The following is a 15651-nucleotide window of genomic DNA, read 5'->3' as shown; positions in this document are numbered from 1 at the left end:
GAGTGGTTCTAGAAGTCACGCTAACGCTCCCAAATGGCTATCCCCTGACAGTCCTTGCCTTAATTGACAGTGGTGCCTCAGCGAACTTCTTCTCGAGAAACTTTGCAGAAGAGCACCAGATCCAGCTTCTGCAGCTGGATTTTCCCCTTCACGTGGCAACCATTGACGGCAGAGAGCTGCTGGGGGGGGCCATCACTCATCAAACCCCCCCCCCATGAGAATGACGGTGGGAAGGCACTCAGAGACACTGGCATTCAACGTCACCACCATCTCAGACCCCCCCATCGTCTTGGGCATGAGCTGGCTGGCGCGCCACGACCCCTCCATCAGTTGGCACCAGAGATGCATCACTTTTGGATCGGACTTTTGCCTGGAACATTGCATGCAACACCAACCAGGGGAGGGGCCTCCGATAGCCACGGTGGCCACCATGCACGTCAAAGGGGGTGAGGCGATACCCAAGCCGTACTGGGACCTGCAGGAGGTCTTCAGCGAAGCGGAGTCCGACCACCTACCCCCACACAGGCCTTTTGACTGCCAGATCAACCTGGTGCCAGGGGCAACTATACCCCCAGCCAAGCTGTACGCCATGTCAGACCAGGAACTGGAGGATCTGCGCGCTTTCATTGACAAGAACCTCAAGCGGGGGTTCATCAGAGAAAGCAAGGCAGCAGGGGGCAGCCCGGTCTTCTGGGTGGACAAGAAAGACACGCAACAGCGCCGCCTGGTGGTGGATTTTAGACGGCTGAATTCGGTGACAGAGCCAGTGGCTTTCCCCATGCCCAGAGTGGATGATCTCCTGACAGCAGCACGCAGGGGCAAGATTTTCACCAAGCTAGACCTGAGGGGGGCGTACAACTTGATCAGGATCCGGGAAGGCGATGAATGGAAGACCACGATGTTCACGCCTCTGGGCTCTTTTGAATATCTGGTGATGCCCTTCGGGTTGCAAGGGGGCTCAGCCTGCTTCCAGGCCTTCATGCACCACGTCCTGGGGTCCCTCCTCTTCAAGAACTGCCTGGTCTTTCTGGATGACATCCTTATCTATTCCAATGACCCAGTGCAGCATGTGAAAGATGTCAGGGAAGTGTTGCAGCGCCTGAAGGAGAACCACCTGTATGTGAAGCTGGAGAAGTGCAAGTTTCACACCAAGGAGGTGGACTTCCTGGGCTACAAGCTGTCAGACAAGGGGCTGGCGATGGACAAGGACAAGGTGCAGGCCATCCTGGACTGGCACAGCCCCAGGACGCGCAAAGATGCCCAACGCCTACTAGGCTTCGCCAACTTCTACAGGAAGTTCATCAAGAACTTCTCTCGCGTTACGGCTCCCATCACTGACTGCCTGAGAGGCAAGCAGAAGTTCAGGTGGACACCGGAGGCGCAAGCAGCGTTCGAAAGCCTCAAGAGGGTGTTCGCCTCGGACCAGAACCTGTTCCACGTGGTCCAGGACGCGCCCCTACGCATTGAGACAGATGCTTCTGAGAAAGCTGTGGGCGCCATTTTGTTGCAACTGGACACCAACAGGGAGTGGAGACCCTGTGCCTTCTTCTCCAGGAAGTTGACACAGCCCGAGCGCAACTACACCGTGTTTGACAAAGAACTTCTTGCGATCCACGCTGCGTTCAAACATTGGAGACACTTCCTGGTGGGCGCCAAGCACCCCATCCAGGTGTGCACAGACCACAAGAACCTGGAGTTCTGGAGAACTGCCAGGGTGCTCAACCAGCGGCAGATACGGTGGGCAGAGTTCTTCTCGAACTTCAACTTCTCCATACACTACATCCCGGGAGAGCAGAACGTCAGGGCGGATGCCCTCTCCCGCAAGCCAGAGTACATGGAGGAGGAGGAGCCACCAGCCCCAAGGCACATTTTCCCCCCGTCGGCATGGTCCTGCGGAGCAGCAGTGGTGAGCGAGGCAGAACTCACAGCACTGACGGCAGCGGATGACTTTGCCAACCGCATCTTCAGAGAACTGAGAGGGGGGAGGGAGCAGGCAAAAGACTTTGCAGAACGCAGAGGGCTGCTTTTCTACAAGGGGGCACTGTACCTGCCCACCACCCAGCTCAGACGTACGGTCCTCAAACAGATGCACGACAACCCAACGGCGGGGCATTTTGGAAGGGACAAGACCACTCACCTAGTCATGAGACACTTCTGGTGGCCAGGGGTGAGGGAAGATGTTCGAGACTATGTACGGGGCTGTGACACCTGCCAGCGGGCAAAGGTGGTCAGAGCAGCGCCACCAGGGTTGCTGGAGCCCTTAGCCACGCCACACAGGCCGTGGGAAGTGCTGTCCATGGACTTCATCACAGATCTGCCTTCTTCCCGGGGTAAGACCGCAGTGTTGGTGGTGGTGGACCTCATGTCCAAAATGTGCCACTTTATACCGTGTGCCAGGGCAGTCTCTGCAGAAGAGACAGCCAAACTGTTTGTTGATCACGTTTTCAGACTGCATGGATTACCTTTAAGGGTTATTTCGGATCGTGGCCGCCAATTTGTTTCCAGGTTCTGGCGGCGGCTCATGAACCTCCTGCAGGTGGAGGTCAGCTTGTCGACGGCTAGACACCCGCAGACCAACGGACAAGCGGAGAGGGTCAACGCCATTCTGCAGCAGTACCTGAGATGCTACGTCAGCCAGAGGCAAACGGACTGGGTGGATCGCCTGCCACTAGCAGAATTTGCCTACAACAATGCAGTGCACGTCTCCACAGGGGTGTCGCCCTTTAAGGCCAATTACGGGCGCGACCTCAGATCTTTCCCAGAGAGGGAGGGGGAGGAGGAGGAGGAGGGCCCACAGGCTGAGGATTGGGCAGAGGAACTGGAGACGGTGCACCAGCAGCTCAGAGAACACTTGGAGAGGGCCAAGGAAGCGTACAAAAAGGGGGCAGATCGCCACAGGCGACTAGGGGAGGTCATCAGGGTGGGGGACAAGGTGTGGTTGTCCTCGGAGGGCCTTCCCACCAGAGGGAGGTGCAAAAAGCTGGCACCCAAAAGGCTGGGCCCCTTCACGGTCACGCAACAGGTCAACCCGGTGGCATACAGGCTGGCACTGCCAGAGGACATGAGGGTGCATCCAGTGTTTCATAGATCGCTGCTGTCGCCGTACAGGGAAAGCAGCAGGCTCCGAGACAGCGAACAAACCCCCGAGGGAGGGGGGGAGAGGGAAGGCAGGGAGCAACTCAATGAGGCCACGGCCATCCTGGATTCAAGGTGGGGGGTGGGGGGACTGGAGTACCTCATGGCATGGGAGGATGCTCCACCGTCCCAGAATGAATGGGTCCCAGCCACTCAGATACAGGAGGAATTCTTGGTGGAAGAATTTCACGCCCTCTTTCCCCACAGACCCAAGCCCTGGCACATGGAAAGGGAGGGGGAGGAGGAGGAGGCACGGGAGAGCAGCTCACCATGGCGCTGGGAAGCGGAGTTTGAGGAACCAGAGGATGAGGTATGGGTGTCACCGAGATCCACCCAGTCAGAGGAAGGAGCAGATTGGCAGAACGTTTTTACCCCCACCAGCTCTGACGCCACGGACTTTTTGGGATTCCCGTCCGCCCAGGCGGAAGGGGGGGGCTCGCAGGACTGGGGGGAGGTATTCACACCAACGGGCTCGGAGAGCACTGAGTTCTTAGGCTTCCAGTCGTCACCGACACATGGGGGGGGCCTGGGGAGGGGTGAAGGAGAGCTTGGGAGGGGGGTGGATGTGAGGGACAGGGGATATCGCGAAGTCCCTCCCCTCCTGAGTTCAAGCCCGTCCCCGAGCAAAGGGGAAAGCAGGGAGAGTTCCGATTCCAGTGGGGAAGCAGGAAGTCGTGTCCGAGGCTCAGGCAAGGTAGAGGAGCCAGGGTCCCAGGTGGGACAGGAAGGGGCAAGCAAGGGGGGAAGACCCATCCCCCCAACTCCAGAATTACGCAGGAAGAGGAGGGGCAAGAGGATGGGTCTGCCAAAGCTTTTGTGTTGGAGAAAGACGCGCCAAAAGCCATTAGGAGGTTCTGAAACCGACTGACCACATCACTCCGTGTAAATAGCAATGACTTGAGCACTGTAAATACGCAGCACCAATAAAAGAATAAAATGCAGAGCTGCGTGGCGTCGTTACTCTGAAGTAGTCCACTCCGGCCACCGTGACACTACCCATCAGATTTTCAAGTGGAAGATAGCAGGATTCAGTCCCCTTTCTACAAAACAGCTGATCAGTTGGCTTTTTAAAAGTGATCCTTGTGTGTGGCCCAGGTTAACATTCTGGGACTCCTTTTGATTGGGGCCATGATCTTCTCTGAACCGAGGAATTCAAATAACTTTTATTTCTTTTTCTCTCAGCAGCAGCAACAGAAGAACCAGAGGTAATTCCTGACCCAGCTAAGCAGACAGATCGTGTTGTGAAAATAGCAGGGATAAGTGCAGGAATTCTGGTCTTCATTCTCCTCCTCCTCCTTGTCATATTAATTGTCAAAAAAAGGTAGGTATCGTAAATTTGCCATTTTATTTTCATTCGGTGTTGTCAAGTAATCTAAAAGAAATTCTTTTACAGGACATTTCATGAAAACTTTTGTCAGGGACTACATTCTTATTCTGAAATTAAGACGTATTGCAGAGTAGGGAACTAGGATTTTAGAGTAAAAAGCAAACTTTCTGAAAAGTACAAGGCTATTAAATATACAGACAATGGCATGTACAAAACATCGATGTAATTGAAATGATTGTTTCTTATTTACCTACTATCTTATTTCATAAGGTTTAAGGCAATATTGGTCTTTGGATTGGCTCTAATGAGTCTGCTGTATCTAGCCAGATTGCCTTAGAAAAGATTGTATGAATTATGCCACCTTCATTACCACCTTTGAAAATATTAGAAGGCAATAGTTAAAATCACATTACATCACCATATTTTTTCCATTCAGTTATAAGTACACAAACCTTCAAGTGCAAAAGTGTATTGGCAGGCGTCTGAACAAAAACACTTTTTTTCTTAGTAATCTCCAAAGGCATGAGAAAAAAATCAATAGCGCCATCTTCTGGAATAATAAAGAACTCAGGCAAATAGGAATGATTGTAAAACTTCGCAGGGAATGGCTTATATGTTTCTTTTAAAATTACATTGAACTTGTAAATGAAATATGATTAACTTTGTTAATCTGGCAAAAACTTGCATAATCATCATCAATTTATTGTTAAGGTGCTAATAAGAAATGGCCGCATCCCTCTTTTCCTGCATTTTTTCTTCCTTTCACCTTCAATCCCTTTTGTATGTACAAACCTCAACATTTCAGAGTAAGACAGTTTGGAGATACGAAACTGCTTCTACTGAGTCAGTTTGTTCTTCCAGCACTGAGCACTCTGAGAGGGCACAGGTCTTCAAGATCTCAGACAGATTTCTTCCCCACGCAACCTGCAGTTCTTTAACTAGAGATGCATGGAAAATGAACCTGTGCTTTACCACTAACTATGGGCTGCTTTGGTTCAAAAATTTTGTGCATTGCGAAAAGTTTTCTCTTTTTCACAATTAAAAAACTCTGCGAGGTACAATTTTTTTGAGAGTACTAAGAACAAGGATAAATTTGTTTCTCTGTCATGTTGAAATGAAATAATTTTCCTATCCATTTTTACCAAGTAGGGGAAAAAATAGAATTGTACCTGAAAGTCATATGTGTCTAAATGGTTTCCATTAGATTTTTTTTCATTTTTTTGCCTTTTTGCAATTACCCCCTGGAGATATATAACATGGAGAAGAAACGTCTGCATTAGAAACCTTAGGTATGCTTATAGTGTTCTGTGTTAGTTAGATACATATGTGATTTTCCCAACAGTGCTTTCACTTTTTCCCCCCCTGTTGTGTACCTCTGTGCTTAAGAATAAACATAATACTATAGGACTATTCATATTAAAGTGGCAAAAAGCCCGACTTTATTAGGCATTCATGCAAACTAAGGTGCTGCTTTTTAAAGTCCCAGTATCTGCTGAATCTAAAAATAATTTATTGTTAGGGTTGCAAAGATATTTCAGTGGGGAATGTCCTTAGAATGTAATTTAGCATACATTTTCCCTTCGGGATTTGATACTTACCTACTACCTCATCATATTAGGGGCAGGTATCTCATTATCATTTGTATGCATAATAATGTGCCTATAGCTATCTGATAGGCTATTCCTACACCCACAGCAATTGCAGCATCTTCATATTCATCCTCTCTCGCCCTTCCCATGCTTCCCCCATACTCTGGAAGTGCACACTGAGAGGGTTGTTATTTACAGTGGAACCTTGGTTTATGAACACCTCGGTTTACAAATTTTCGGTTTACGAACGCCGTGGACCCATCTGGAACGGATTAATTCACTTTCCGTTACTTTCAATAGGAAAGTTCGCTTCAGTTTATGAACGCTTCAGTTTATGAACAGACTTCCGGAACCAATTACACCCATGCTTCGGGTTAAGTACGCTTCAGGTTGAGTACTCCGCGGACCCGTCTGGAACAGATTAATCCACTTTCCATTACTTTCAATTGGAAAGTTCGCTTCAGTTTATGAACGCTTCAGTTTATGAACAGACTTCCGGAACCAATTGTGTTCATAAACCGAGGTACCACTGTATATGACATAAGCATTAGGAGAGGGCAAAACATAGGGCACGTGGACCCAGATTTACATTTTTAAAAACTATGATCCTATGCACATTTGGACGGCAGTGTGACTTGTTTCCAAGTAGACAGGCACAGTATTGCAGCTTAGGTGACCCACAGACTTGCGTTATAATCTCAAGTTTATTTAAACGAAATACATTTCTAGATCTTCTCGTTTCAAAAATAGGCCTATAGGCATGGGCCCAGTTGCTGGAGGGATGTGTTACACAGGGCATGTAAAAGGAGTCAAGCTCACAGCTTTCCCTAGCTGGCACAGCATAGGAACTTCTCAAAGTCTGGCTTGGAGGTTGCAGAGTTCTTTGGAGCACTTCTGTTTGCCCAGCCTGTTCTACAGGTCCTTATACCAGAATTCCCCAGAACTCCAGGTTGAATTTCAGTAGCTATCCATTTAAATGCATTTGTTGTGTGTTTCAAGTGGGAAGAAACCTCAAAACTATTATGGAATGCCACGTGTTGAAATCACAGTCTCTCAGTAACTGTAATTTCAAATCCCATTTTTTTCCAGGGCGGGTGTCCTCATACACACATGTGCGAACACATATTTCCACATTTGAGGATAACTTTTGAGGATAATAGTGTTGACAACACTATCAAAACTCTAGTTTCATTACCTGCTCAAGTTCACAGAAGTGAATTTAGATATATTGAACCTGATTTTTATGACGTTTTCATACATATGTGCCACAATGCCTAAGTGTTTTCGCAACTTGTTCATGCTTCAACATGAACACATTGGGGACACCCTGCAATGTGTGTACCTTCACACCATCAGATCCTGGATATATAGCTTATAGGGACTTTCTGATAAACTCTGTTAATTTAGATATAAATGTCAGGGTAATAATAAATAATAATAATAATAATAATAATAATAATAATAATAATAATAATGATATATTTGTATCCTGCCCTCCCCAGCCAAGGCCGGGCTCAGAGCAGCTAACATCGTAAAAACAACACAATATGCATAAAAACAGACATCAATTAATTAAAATACATCTTAAAATTAATTCAGACAAGTTAAAATCTGGGCAGGTGGCAATTATCAGGTTGGAACTGAGAGTGGTTAATACTTGCCAGGACCAACTGTTTCCAATGTGAGCTGGTTGGGGGCCTCCTTCAGGCTTGTTTGATACAAAGGAAAGTAAGTCAAACTGCATACTGCCCAAAGGCCTGGCGGAACAGCTCTGTCTTGCAGGCCCTGCGGAAAGATGTCAAATCCCGCAGGGCCCTGGTCTCTTGTGGGAGAGCATTCCACCAGGCTGGGGCCACAGCCGAAAAGGCCCTGGCTCTAGTCGAGGCCAGTCTAATTTCCCTGGGGCCCGGGATCTTCAAGGTGTTGTTGTTAGCAGACCATAAAGTCCTCCGTGGGGCATATCAGAAGAGGCGGTCCTGTAGGTACGAGGGTCCTAGGCCATATAGGGCTTTAAAGGTTAAAAGCATCACCTTAAACCTGATCCTGTACTCCACCGGGACCCAGTGCAGCTGGTATAGCACTGGGTCAATGTGATCCTGTAACAGAGACCCTGTAAGGAGTCTCACCGCGGCATTCTGCACCCGCTGGAGTTTCTGGGTCACTTTCAAGGGCAGCCCCACGTAGAATGAGTTACAATAATCAAGCCTGGAGATGACCATCGCATGGATCACAGTGGCGAGGTCAGGGCGAGCGAGGCAAGAGACCAACTGCTTAGCTTGGCGGAGATGAAAAAATGCCGACTTTGTTGTAGCTGTAACTTGCGCCTCCATAGAAAGAGAGGCATTGAAGATTACACCCAAACTCTTAACGAATGGCACTGGCACTAATTGCGTCCCCGCAAGGGATGGGGGTTGGCTCCCCAACCCCATATTGTCCCGACCCAGGCAGAGGACCTCTGTCTTCGAAGGATTTAACTTCAATTGGCTTCCACGTAGCCATCCAGCCACAGCTTCCAAACATCTGATCAGTGTGTCTGGGGCCGAGCCAGGACATTGATTTAATTGGGTAGTCCTCTTGTTTGCTTGCAATTGATCCCTGGTCATTGAAGAGAGTGTTTCATACATATCCGCCATCTATGGATTCACAGAAGTGAATTTAGACATATCTAATATTGAATACACAACTGTATTCTAAAAGTCTGGTAGTTGTTTTTTCTCTTTGACATCTGATGGGAGGGCGTTCCACAGGGCGGGCGCCACTACAGAGAAGGCCCTCTGTCTAGTTCCCTGCAACTTGGCTTCTCACAATGAGGGAACCGCCAGAAGGCCCTCGGTGCTGGACCTCAGTGTCCAGGCAGAATGATGGAGGTGGAGACGCTCCTTCAGGTATACTGGACCGAGGCCATTTAGGGCTTTAAAGGTCAGCACCAACACTTTGAACTGTGCCCGGAAATGTACTTGGAGCCAATGTAGATCTTTCAAGACCAGTGTTATATTAGAGCTGGCTTAAAGGGACATTCACATGACTATTTTTGGGTGTGGTGTTTGAAAATTAAAATGGTCTAGCTGCTAGCAAATCTTTAAGTTAGGCTCATACATAATGTTTGCCAAATGAAATCCCCTTGGCTCTGTATGTTGGGAACTTCCCCATAGAGAGAGAGAGAGAGAGCTGCAGAAAGTATATTCAAACTCACAGTAAAGAGGATTCACGGCCTAGTCTACTGTTCGACTGAGCTTATTGCCTTGATGGTTGGTAATTTCCCGCTAATCCTCCTCCTTCCCAACTCATGGGGTAAACTGGGTTGCAAAGGAGATAGTTTAAGTGGAGAAAAGCAAGCTCCATATTTCTCTGCATGTTTGAGAGCAAAATTCTCAGCAGGCAGAGCTAGGTTGATCTCATGTGCCTAAATATAATAGGTATCTTGACTCAGAGGCTTATAACCAGCTCAGACCCATGCCCCACTGAAAGCAGAGGGGGAACCTGTGGTATTCCAGATGTTGCTCAATTACTCCCATCATACTTGACCACTGACCATGCTGGCTGGGGCTGATGGCCAGGGTTCCTCACATCTGACAAAAAGCCTATGCTATAAGTGTGGTATACCATTTGTCTGAATTGTGTGGAAACTTAACTGCCCATAAGCCTTTATGACTTATTCAATCAAGATTTGTAAGCTTTTCTAGAATAGTAATATTGAGCCCAGTGCATTTGAGTTCCCAACATACGCACCTTTCTCATCTTGTGGTAGTTTCAGCCCATCAGTGACCTTAATTATGTGAAACTATTGCCATTCCCATTGACTCAGTGGAACAAAACTGGAAATCCCTGAAGCCCTTTATGTTAACAAGGTTTCTAAAGTAATCTATCCTCCTGCCTTCTATTTTTACTAAATGATCCCCCCCCCAGTATACATCACCACACTGTAAACACAATGGAGTTAGACTTAATATGCTCTAAGTTTTAATCTTAAGCGCTTGTATACTACTAGGTGCTATAAATATAACCATTCTGTACATACATATTAGTGATTCCATCATGTGGTATCCCTTTTGATACTTGGATGTTATTAATACTTTTAGGAAGATCAGAAAACATACCTGCTAATTTCACATTGGTTTAATTACTCTTACGCATAGAAACCATAGCTGCCAAGTTTTCCCTTTTCTCACGAGGAAGCCTATTCAGCATAAGGGAAAATCCCTTTAAAAAAGGGATAACTTGGCAGCTATGATAGAAACAGATTTCCAAATTTGATTTATTGGGGGGAAATCTGAGTGGTAAGCAGTTCTGTATAATTTCATGAATCAGAGGTGTCTTATGCTTTGCCTGATCATTTTGTATAAACTGATTTGAAGCTGAAGTAGATGAAACTCTATTAGCTGTTATAGAGTTTTACAAAGTAATCAAACTGCATAAGAAAAGGGATACTGCATCTCTTAAATAGCAAATAACTTTTTTTAAAACCATTGTTGAAATATTTCCAAATGTACCTCATTTCTTTCCATTTGTGTACTTTTTTTTAAGCTAAGCATGTGTGTATCAACATTTTCATTTTTAAGATTTAGAAGCAGCAGAAGAAGAAGCTGTGTGTGTGTATATATCTCTATATATTTATATATGCCTAAGTATACATGCACATCTACTGCAAAAATGACAGCATAGACCTATTATCTATATAGGATGTTCCCCAAAAAAAACCTGCTTACACCTGTATACTTGTAAGCAGCCATCTTAGTTGTGTGTTAACACAGCTCTGCCAGTTTGTAACTGAAAGTTAGACAAAAAAGAAAAGGAACGATTGAGAGCACATGACCTGTACACACCTGTTCTGTATGTCATGACATTTAGGTAGTTATCAGTCATCACATTTATGCTGAACTGCATGAAAATACATAACCCATTTAATTTCCCTTTTTTTCGCAATAAATCAAGTGTCAGCATGTCATTTTTCTCCAGCAATCTCTTTCTAATACCGAAATCATTTTTTATATGCTAACGTATTTTTTTAATTGCATGGCACCGTAAGGCTAATCAGTGCATGAGCAAGTTTGTAATGCTAACCAATAAAACATGATTTTTTTTATTAAAAAACGCACATTTCTCTGCTTTATTGAATGTGACAGAGTCACGCTTTTCATTCACCATTGCTTCTTTTTTCCCACTGTCTGTGATTTGCTTGCCAGGAGGAGCTACTATTCTTACTCCTACTACCTGTAAGTAGAAATGGGTGACTTACTTCTTTACATGTATTGAAGATGCAGTATCCCTTTTCCAAAAAAAGGGACAAAAAAGTATTAATACTTTGCTATCTTTTTTCATATATATTTTTTTTTAGGAGCTAAACATTTTCTAAGGCTTTTCGCTTTTATTTTTAAAGGGATATTGTATTCTAAATGAATGTAGAAACATTATTTCTATATATCTATTTGTTTCTTTTTGTTTCACTACAATTTAATTTTCATTCTAAAATCAAGTTTGGGCTTCTTTCTAGGTTCATGCAACGTGATAGGCAGAGTGAAGTCCTCCCACTATAGGGGAAGAAATGACAGGGAATGTAAACTGTTTCTCACAGCACCCACCACCCAGAAAGAAAGAAAGAAAGAAAAAGTAGCTAGGCTAAACTTTAGGATGGTGCTAGAGTGTGAGTCTGCTTTAAACTCCACTTCTGACACCGCGTGTTGTGTCTGTAAATGGCCTCATACACAAAGGGCTCTTGAGAAACCTGCCCAACCCAACCGGATCCATTTGTGCAGATCCCTTACACACAAAGGTGGCCTTCATGTGTTGGTGTTCTTTTACAAAATAAAAACGTGTAAAATGTGCAGTGGTTGAAGTAAGCTGATGCAGTAATGGGGGTGGAACTAAAGGGCTTCCCCAGTGTACATGGTTCTGACCTACATGTGAGCAATTCATACAGTGGGCTTGTCAGGAGCCCCACATGAAGTAAAAGTGATGCACTTTGCCCACCATCACCCAGCCAGACGAGGGCACAATGGTGGGTGGGTGGGTCGGTAGCTGGCCTCTTGTCAAGTAACAAAAAGACACGAGCCCTCCAAGGCTTCTGTGCATTTTGACTCTTCCCCTCTTGTCCACCAAAACCACCTAATTATCATTGGGAAAGTTGAAGAAGGCTTCTGGGCTCCTCCTCCTCGCTCCTGCCCTGTTCTTCTCCTCACAGTGGGGGAGATGTGATCCAGCAGCTGCTTGAAAGTGATATTTCTTCTGAGCTTGCAATGTTACGCTTTCTTTGAAGCATTTAAGTGCTTGATCTCTCTTACTCTCGGGGAACAGACCTGTCAACGAGATCTATGCCTATCTTGTATGTTGCACATGGGATGTGTCAAATGGTAGCAACAGTCAGAATGGTTTGTAGAAGCATGGACAAAGTTTGAAGCAGCCTAATGCAGGGTTAAAAAAAGCTACTAATTCAAAACAGGCCGCCATATAATACATGTACAGGCCTGCACTTGAATAGAACTGCCCTTCAGTAAATCTGAATCATGTGTTAAATGGAGAGGGTTTTTGAAATATCAATTTTTTAATTAAAAAAAAACCTACTTGATAAAAAAAAACAAAAACTACCTAAGCTGCTGTAGCCTGACTTTGTTATCCTTGAGTTTACTATGACAAATTGCAATTCCCTTGCTAAATAACAGTTAGGGCAGCCAGAAGTAATTAAGCTATGCAATTTTCACAAAATAATAGAGGATCTCTACTCCCTTCCTTCTTACTTACCCAACTGCATAGGCTGATGGAGGTGAATGCTGTGGTAGTTAACAATGACTATCTACTCTCTGCAGCCCCCGACACAAATTGCTGATTGTTCCCAAAACAACAGATTGCATGGCCTGAGCTAGAGTACCAAAGCTATAAGGAGCTGGTGGCTGCTAGCAATACAGATGTGTCCACAAATTAAATATGTTTTACAAATCTATTGCTCTGATTCAGAGCAATGATCACATGCACATAACACTGCTGGGGATTTTGATACCAGTTAGGACTATGGTTAGCCCAAACACAAGTTGTGGGACTGGCATAGGAAAGAGAGTTACTAAGAGAAAAGAGTGGTAGTGCTTTTAATATATGCACCCAACAAAAATCATTTAATGGTGTCTTTCCTGTTGCACTACCTGTTTGCTTGCTGCTGATACTCTTCGGAGCTCAGTGCATAGAAATACTTAAGATGTCCTCTAAGTTTGGTATCTATAGATCACAGCACCACAGCCTTTTCAGGGAAATTAACTTTTTCATGGTTACCTACTTAGCTACTTGCAAGGCTTTAAGTACTGTTGACTTTTTAGCTTGTCTTAACCAGAAACCTAGCTGCAGTCTTCACTATCTGATAGACTATCCTGAAGGGTTTTATGAAGTCTTATAAGAAGGGGTGCTTCAAAAATGGGTTTTGTGAAATGAAGAGATGGGACTGGTTATTTCCCGCCCCTCTTCCTTCCTAAATGTGGCATTAAGACTGGAAGACTGAGAGCTTTAGTACTGGTATATAGGTGAGAAAAAGCCATCTGAACTATAAAAGCCTTGAACAGTATGATGGGATTAAAGATCAGCAATAACTCTCCTATATTTTTAGTTCTTGCTATCCCATTTTTACACATGTAAAAGTTCTTGACAGCTACAATTCTAAATATAGTCACTGGTAATTTTTAGGGGGAAGTGTATGCAGAGAAACAGAGATTCATGGAGGACCTGCAAATCCATGTATGAAACACAATCACAAAACTGATTTTATGCCGTGTCTGCTGCAAATATATAATGAGATGATAGCTGAATATTGGCAATTGCTTCACAAGCAGCTGAAGGAACACCCACCACCGCCTCATGTCTTTGTTCCCCCACTCTGGAACGAAGACACAAGACTTTAAAAAGATTTAACTATGGGTCACTAGTTATTAAACTTGTAGGGGTTTGCCCTGAGCATTTAGTTTTTCACCAGTCTTAACTACACTCTAATAGTGCAGGCTTCCAATTGTTAAAGGTAAAAACTAGGAAGGCACTCTGCCCAATTTAAGATAGGCAGTGAGGAGCTCCAAGTTAACTAAATGATGCATGCTTTTGTTTGTTTGTTCGTTCTTCATAAACAATATGCCAAGGAAACACCTGCCACTTGCCTCCCACCCCTGCTGAACAGTCTTGGATAGAATGAAGTGTCATAATTCAAGGGTAACCCTCTTGCCAAAGCACCTTAAACCAGGAAGCAGTAGCAGGATATTTTGTTAGCAGCCCCTCACCATGAAAATGCACAAGGGTGCTCTTCTTCTGCACTTACCACAAGAGGAAGCTTACTTGTGCTTGACACCCATCACACCACTTGCCAACTAGAAAGTTTCACAGGCCTTGTTTAACGCCCTCAAAAGTAAATCACAATGCTGCCTTTAAAGACAAGCTTGCCCCACCCCCACCACCACCAGATTGGTCCAGCCAGCATCACACAGTTGGCTCAACCCCTTACTATGCTTCTTCATGGCATTGAATTGAGGCAAACAGCCCCCCCATCCTGGTGGTGCAGGTTGGTAGTGCAGCTGTCTTGTTTACTGAGTGGATGTAGTGTAAATTTAGCCAAGGAATAGCTGTGTTGGGTTGACCCAGAGCAGTTTTCGACTTGCATATGTATTTAACAATTTTTGCTTTCTTGTTTCTATATTCATCCAACTAGTTTTTCCAGAAGTTTCCCAACCAGGTACACATCCAATTAGCGTCAATAATCTTACTGCATAGGGCATTCCAGAACAATTCACTGGGTGGGAAAGTACCTCCAAATTATTTTCCAGTCAAGTTATGTCTTTATTACAAATTATAACTATTTATAAGGCACTGGCCTTGGAAAATGCAGCCACAGCAACTGACACCTAACTCTTTCAATATTTCTCAGAAAGTGAAGCAAGAATGTCCAGGAGAAAGAATAGTCAGGCCAAGAAAGTATGTTGTATGTATGGTCAGTAGTGATAATATTGTGCTACACTCAATGCTTGTGTGGAATCTTAGTAGATGTTTCTGCTTCAGGCTTATTGTGATAAAGTAGCAAAGGGTGAGCAGCACACCTCTAGTGTGGAAGCAGTCTAGGTCTACATGTGACCAAGCACACGAGGGCTGTGTTCCTGAATTTGAGCAGAGATTTATCAGTGCCAAGTATCTGAATGGATCCATATCTTGTTAGCTGTAAGTGCATTTTCTCAATAGTATGAGAAGAGCGTCTTTGAGTATGTCCGGAGGACATTTTCTTCTTCACCAAATCTAGACATCCCTTACAAGGCAGATCTTTTTTTCTCAAGAGGCATGACTTCTAAGCAAGAACATGTATGCACATTTTAAAGATGTCTGTTACTTATCCATTAATATTCCAGAAATAGCTTTCTCAGCTGTTCCTTAAATTATAACGGTGTCTCCCGTTAAGAACATTTTAATACAGTATATGTTTCATACACACATACTTAATACATAGTATACCAACATGTTGTTATTATGCAGTAAATATTATGATAAACTATCCTGATGACAGTTACAGGTAGGTAGCCATGTTGGTCTGACGTAGTCAAAACAAAATTTAAAAATCCTTCCAGTAGCACCTTAGAGACCAACGAAGTTTGT

The 15651-nt window shown here is 44.8% G+C and overlaps 1 protein-coding gene across 6 annotated transcripts in view; it reads left to right on the top strand.

Moving 5' to 3' along the window:
• Nucleotides 1–15651, top strand: part of PTPRK (protein tyrosine phosphatase receptor type K) — a 341441-nt gene that overhangs the window by 290114 nt on the left and 35676 nt on the right. For 4 of the 6 annotated variants that reach the window (XM_035109041.2, XM_035109045.2, XM_035109050.2 and 1 more), the window contains exon 14: nucleotides 4318–4456. In XM_035109041.2, coding sequence (XP_034964932.2) covers nucleotides 4318–4456 — 139 coding nt within the window. The remainder of the gene's footprint in view (nucleotides 1–4317; nucleotides 4457–15651) is intronic. The other 2 variants (XM_035109042.2, XM_035109048.2) reach the window with 1 other exon arrangement.

The sequence above is a fragment of the Zootoca vivipara genome, chromosome 3, assembly GCF_963506605.1.
Source record: "Zootoca vivipara chromosome 3, rZooViv1.1, whole genome shotgun sequence".
NCBI lineage: Eukaryota > Metazoa > Chordata > Lepidosauria > Squamata > Lacertidae > Zootoca > Zootoca vivipara.
This window is presented reverse-complemented; position numbering and strand designations above follow the sequence as displayed.